The sequence below is a fragment of the Anabrus simplex genome, chromosome 3 (assembly GCF_040414725.1).
Source record: "Anabrus simplex isolate iqAnaSimp1 chromosome 3, ASM4041472v1, whole genome shotgun sequence".
Taxonomy (NCBI): domain Eukaryota; kingdom Metazoa; phylum Arthropoda; class Insecta; order Orthoptera; family Tettigoniidae; genus Anabrus; species Anabrus simplex.
Window position 1 is genome coordinate 233,480,941 of NC_090267.1, and position 6,940 is coordinate 233,487,880.

A 6,940-nucleotide genomic window follows, 5' to 3' on the forward strand; every position below is an offset into this window, starting at 1 on the left:
CCCACTGAATGTGCTCTGTGTGAAGTTCTGGTATGTATCCATGGATATATAAGTGCAGGCACAATGTGTCAACATCATAGATGTGTTTTCTGAAGGTTGAGTCAACGTAATGAATTGAGAGAGTTTGAACAGGGCATGATTGTAGGGGTCCCACAAATTCAGGCATTCTGTCAAAGGGACTTCATGGGAGTTGTATGTAATCAGGTCCACCGTTAGCAATATTATTTTGAAGTGGAAACATCAGGGAAGCACTGAACTCAATCATCACTCTGATAGGCTTAGGAAATCATCTGATATGGACTGCCAAACTCTAAAGTGCACTGTACATACCAGTCGTCAGAAATCCTTGTCATCTATTACAGAGGACTTCTGTTGCAGGTCGAGGAAGTGGCTTCATGGTTAAGGTCATGTAGCTGTCAGCTTGCATTTGGGAGATAGTAGGTTCGAACCCTACTGTTGGCAGCCCTGAAGATGGTTTTCTGTGGTTTCCCATTTCCAGACCAGGCAGATGCTTAGGTTTTACCTTAATTAAGGTCACAGTCACTTCCTTCTCACTCCTAGCCCTTTCCTGTCTCATCATCGGCATAAGACCTCTCTGTGTTGGTTTGACGTAAAGCAGATTGTAACAATAATTCTTTTGCAGGTTAGGGACAGTAGTCAGCAACAGAACGATCTGTCGAGAGGCAGTAGGACTCGGGTTTTCAGGGTCATGCTACTGCCCAGAAGTCATTGATCACATGAACAAATGTATAACGTCACTTAGGGTAGTGCAGACAACACCATCATTGGTTTTTGGAGCAATGGAGGATGGTTTTATGGAGTTGTGTGTCATGGCAAATGATGTGCCACTCAGACTACTACTAAAATGTTTTCATTCCTCCCCTGAAGGAGGAGGTGGGCCTCTTAGACGGTGATGCCGCCTCTCAGGCCCGGAGATTTGTTACGGTAAAGGAGATGCTCAGAGAAGGTGAGGGGGTCAGCGGCCATGGTCTATACTAGAAACTGTCCCGGCATTCGCCTTAGTGCAGGAGGATGGAAAACCACGAAAACCATTCTCAGGACAGCCGACGGTTGGGACCAGCCCTGTCCCTTCTCCCGAATGCAGAGGTGTAGAGCCATGGTAGAACCGTGATGACCCCTCCTCTGCTCAGTTGGCCGGTCAGAGTACAGAGTCGTTGGACCACAGACCAGCCGTGGCCACTTATGGGCCGAGACCTTCTCTGCATCTACGGACCAGCACTCAGATGGGCGTGTGTGAACAAGATGTTTGGCGAATGGTATTTACCTGAGTGTGTTGTGGTGACAATGAAATTCAGTAGTGGTGGTGTGATGGCTGTTTTTCCATGCACAGTGCATGCTCATAAAATCCACATCATTGAAGTACAAAGAAATGGAGGAATTTGAAGCAAAAATTTCATCTACGACCAGCCTGCAATCTCACTGCAGCAGAACTCTTGGTCTGTAGGCAATAATGCTACCACTAGACTACCGCTGATGAGCTGGCTATTGGAGTATAATAAGAATACAGTTGCCTCACACTATTTATTTTGCCTACTTTAAATGTTTTTTCTCATGAATGGTAGAGATGTACGCTTAATTATTTCATCATTTTGTTACACCTAATATCTGCTATTAATACTGGAAGTATCAATAAAATTGGTGACTCGAACATCTGAGAGCCTCTGTGTTAGTTCCACTCATGCTAAGTAGCCTATCATGCAACAAGATTTCTCCAACAAATCCTGTCTGAAAATGAACTTTCAACATATTAGGTTGTGTTCAGTTATAGTATGTATTGAAGAGATGAAGTACAGAACAAATATGGCCACCTGGACACCCGTGGAATCCGAACCTACAACCTCCCGATTTCTGTGCCTCCAGATTTTCTGCTTCATCCCGATGATCACTCATCTGTGAAAGATCCTTCCCAAAAGCTAGGTACCGTGCCAGTTCGAGGCATGTAGCTGTGAGCTTGCATTCCGGAGATGGTGTATTTAAATCCCATTGTTGGCAACCCTGAGGATGGTTTCCATGGTTTTCATTTTCACACCAGGCAAATGCTGGAGCTGTACCTTATTTAAGACCATAGTCATTTCCTTCCCAGTTCTAGCCTCTTGTTGGTATTCATTTCCTGCTAAGTAATTAGCTTGTTACAGGGATGGCACTGCTAAGCTGTGGGACTGTGGCCAATCAGCTTGTCTTGGAACTCTCATCAAAGTGGACTCCACTATCAATTGCTGTAGTCTGGGTGTGGCTAACAACAAACTAGACCTTGGTGAACCTGACGAGGCTCCTAGTAAGTAGGCCATTTGTTGGTATCTTTCAGCGTACTGTAAATTAACACTGCTGTAATGATGGAAACAGGTACAGTGAAACCTCGTTAGTGCATTCCTCGATTAACACATTTTTTTGCTTAACACATTGTAAATTCGAAGTCCCGATTCCCATCGTAATAAATCTACAGTAGATAAAAATACCTCTCATCACATCACGTATTTTTGCTATTACCACTTAGTATGATCACACTTTTCCTAGCCCTAAAAATGTTGAATGTCATCCCTTGCGAAAGGAACCTGATTTCCAACACAGATATAAGCCCTCATCACAAGATGCTGGTCGGGGAAAGTTGCACGGTAACGAGAAAAGGCCAAGAATTCCTGAAGTTAACAGGGTAAGTTGCACCTTTGAGAAGCTAGCTGTTAGCCTCAGGAATGTTCAATTTTGCTTGCTGGTTAGCAGTGAAATTACTAAATAACCCACTGAGCCTGTTTGTGCTTGTATTGTGCATTCCAGAAGCTATTAGTAACTATAAATAGTATTTTTGGGTCCACCTTGTCAATACACATTTTATAATTGAAAACCATTTATTCATACATGTTTCAGGAGCATAGTACATTCCTTTCAGTGAAGTCCATTCAGAAGTTAAAAATTTATTCTGTATTGAATGGTATAGTGAAGGGCAGCGAATATTTGTCATGTGATAGCATTCCTGCACATTAGGAATATAATTGTGTGAAGTTGACTAGCATAATACATATTTGTCTTGTGATAGCCTAGTTATGTATATGGAAAAAGTCATGAAATTGCTTACTAATGAAGACAGAATTAGAATCATTCAGGAAGTGGACTGGATCTGCATCTTTAAGCACGTATAGGTAGTATGAATGTTGAAACTTTCTCCTTTGAGTTTCAACTCGATCGTTGAGCTGGTTGAAGTGTTTCCGCATTCAGAATGGCAGCCAAAGTCATGCCCCTGCACATGGCCGAGTGTAACGTCCGAATAATTCATAGTCGAAGAGTGTGACCAAAAAACAATATTTAATAATCCATTGGTCTGAAATATAAGGCTTCAACGTACATTTGCTTTAGAAAGAGTGTAACCTGCAATAATATGTTGATGCTTTCATTCTGCAAATGTTTTCCATATTTGTTGTCTAGTGTTTTCCACACCTTTCAATACACTGTTGTTGTTTTATAAGCCCCAGTGGAAAAGGTTTTTTATTATTATTCTCTCAAGTTAGTCAAATAAACTTCATTTCTGTTATGTGCTATTTTTTTGCTTCTCCCAACAATAGGCATATATAGGCATATATACGGTAGATATAGCTTTCACTGTACCCGCACGTACATGATGTAAAATGCACTTATGTCACATAAACGTATCAAGTGTTTATATATCCCTGTCAGATAGTTTTTATTTTTGTATTCAGTGTATTCCAGAAGCTATTAGTAACCTTGCTTAACACGTTCTGTTTCCTTGTCCCCTGCAGAAACGTCATAACGAGGTTTTACTGTATCACATTTCTTGTTTAATCTTCATTTAAATCTTGAATGCCTTTAGTTTGGAAAATACAAGTTTTAGAAAAATAATTGATGTGTAGAGCTCTTGGGTTTTTATTTGGATCATTTCAGATGCGGTATTCTTTTTTCGTGAGGAAATGATGGCTTTTGTATGTCACACACAATGTTTACTTCTGCTAGGAACAGAGCTTCATTTCTGTTTATGTACTATGTCTTTGCTTTTCCCAACAGTAGGCTAGAAGCTTGACTTGAAGCTAGAATTTTTATGTTAATCAATTTTCAGTACATACAGTTCAAAGTTTGCTATGTACAGAGATCATTTTTCTTCTAATAGTCACTTGTTGTCATTGAAACTATGATGTGCATATTGTATTCTCCAGGTGAACGTGAAATTGGAACAGAGGACAAGGTGCTTGTAATCGGCTGTGAAGACGGAGGTGTTCATGTGGTAGCAGTCAGAAGCCGAAAAACTCTGTTTTCTTTCATGCTTTCCTCCGCCATAAACTGTGTTGTAGTTGTATCCGATAATGAATTCCTTGTTGGCTGTCATAGTGGAGAAGTCCTCCTTTATGCATTCAGAGAAAATTGCAACACACCGATAGTGTCTTGGTTTGAGTCGAACAGTGCAGCACTTTGTCTGCTACCATATAAGGCACGTGGCTTCTTTGTTGGCAAGGCAGATGGCTCTTGCATATACTACAGGATCCCCAACTCTGGGGATGGTGATCATCTTGATACTCGTCTACATCTGACTGGTCCCGATTGCGATCCAGTGTATGATCTGGCATCTGATGGCACTGCTGTTTACACAGCTTGCAGGGATGCAACAATTAGAAAGTATGAAGTACAGAATGTCATTTTGGATGTATTCAAGTCGTAATTCTGCGTAATTCAAGATCATTTACGTTTGCAGATTTTGCCTGAACTGTCATCTGAATGAAAATATATTCAGAGCAGTATCACCTATTTGTACAGCATAGAGCAAACTGTGTGTTGTGTGATTATACAAATACAGTAAGTATTAATACCCTTTTATTGCATTAATGAAATTTTTGTGTGAAATCTAGTTAATATTAAACCTGTCGGGTAGCAGTTTTAAGGGTTACCTTGTAAATGGACATATGTTTATTTTTCCTTTTCATTCAGCTTTATGGATCAGAATTGAACTTACGTAAAGCTAAGCAGTACCCTGTTTAGTACCATTAATCATAAATGTGTATTCTATTGTTCCCAACAATGCCCTTCTTTTTATTAGTGTGGAAAAGCGTTCAAAGTTACTCAACATAATAAAATATTGTTGATTATGCATCTTCTCATTGTGAGGTTATATAGATAATAAATATTGCAGTAGCAGTTGACCTTGCTTATTTAGTACCTTTTTTCCTATTATCAGAAGGAGTTGTTTCCATTACTTGGTGGAAAATCTTGGCATAGCACCTTCATGTCTAATCTTGGCTTACTGACTTCATGAATCAGAACTGAATTTCAAATAAAGAACATAATGTCAGATAAGAGGAAATTCAGCTGCAAGTTAAGGAATCAGAAAATTCAGAATTTTGGAGTGAAAATAAGCATAGCTAAAAGTAAGTCAGTGGTAGTGACAAGGGGAAATAGAATTCGAAGAGGCAAAATAAAGATCCAGAATGAACCTCTGATCATACGGTTAGTTGGCAGCTTTAAACATTTAGGTAATATATTGGCAAAAGGATGGAAAATTGGACAAAGAAATAAATACATCAATTCAACAAGACAAAGTTCTACCATATTATGAGACAAGGATGTACCAATGAAATGCAAGGAGGTTCTCTACAAGACATATTTTACCCTGATAGCAACATACCATAAGCTTCAGCAGCCTGGACACTGATCGAGAGGAGCAAGTGCAGGGTCCAAGCAATTGAAATGAGGTTCCTGATAAGTATTAGATGAAGAACCAAACGAGACAGTACTCAATAAAGTGACAAGACAAAGTTGGTGTGGGAGATTGCAGCTAAAGTGGTTTGGACAATACTTTAATTACTCATGACGAGTTACAAGTATTGATTAGGTTTTACCTTAATTAGCAAAGTATTTTGTAAAATTCTGGTATGATCAATTCTGGTATTGCGGATTCTTTGTATTTGCCTCATGTTGCACCTACTCAGACACATTTATTACTACGATGGAACAGGGCAGGGCTAGGACTGCAAAGGAAGTGATCGTGGCCTTAATTAAATGTACAGCAGCCCGAGCATTTGCTGATGTGAAAAAGGGAAACCACAGAAAATCATCTATCAGGGCTGTCGGCAGTCGGATTGGTACCCACTATATACCAAATGTAAGCTAACAGCTATACACCTCAAACCACATAGCCAACTCACTCGGTGGTAGCAGTGGTGTAAGACTGAAAGTCCTCATATTACTCTATATCATTGGTAAAAGTGATGAGATGACTAGGAAATTCAGAATTTGTGTTAGGTATAGGGCTGAACAGCAAGAGCCTTCTTTAATTGTTGTTCAAAATGCCGTGAGCCTGGGAAACTTCTCTGTAGGATACCTTTTAATAGTAAATAATGTTATTGGTTTTTGGTCCTACAAACTACTTTTACATTTTCGGGAGATGCTAAGGTGCCAGAATTTTGTCCCACATGATTTTTTTTAACATATCAATATCTCTACAGACACGATGCTGACTTGTTTGAGCATCTTCAGATACCACTGAACCGAGTCAGGATTGAACCTGCCAACTTAGGCTCAGAAAACCAGAGCTCTATTGTCATCTTTTTTTTATTTACAATTTACATCTCACTGGCAGAAATAGGTCTTATGGTGATGATGGGATAGGAAAAGACTAGGAGTGGGAAGGAAGCTCTGTGCTCTACCAACTGAACCACTCAGCCAGACAGGATACCATTCATCATGTTTCACTGTTTTGTCAACTTATTTTATTTTTCAAAGTGAAACTACAAGAAAAGCAGGTCTATTTTACACATGCTGGAATGTTACACACATGCAGTGTAATTCTGCTGGTCAAATGGTTGAATGTCCCCAGCAGCAAGCACCATGAAGTGATGACCATGACTGTTTATGTTGCATACAAATGAAGCAAAGTTAAATCTGTGGTGCAAGATGCTATTGTAAGTAAACATTCTTCAGGTTT

The 6,940-nt window shown here is 39.7% G+C and overlaps 1 protein-coding gene across 1 annotated transcript in view; it reads left to right on the forward strand.

Annotated features, from left to right (window-relative positions):
* LOC136867180 (proteasomal ATPase-associated factor 1) overlaps positions 1-5,105 on the forward strand; it is a 51,764-nt gene extending 46,659 nt beyond the window's left edge. The window contains exons 6-7 of the mRNA XM_067144303.2: positions 2,157-2,296; positions 4,182-5,105. Coding sequence (XP_067000404.2) covers positions 2,157-2,296; positions 4,182-4,681 — 640 coding nt within the window. The 3' untranslated portion in view covers positions 4,682-5,105. The remainder of the gene's footprint in view (positions 1-2,156; positions 2,297-4,181) is intronic.
* Positions 5,106-6,940: the final 1,835 nt, after the last annotated feature.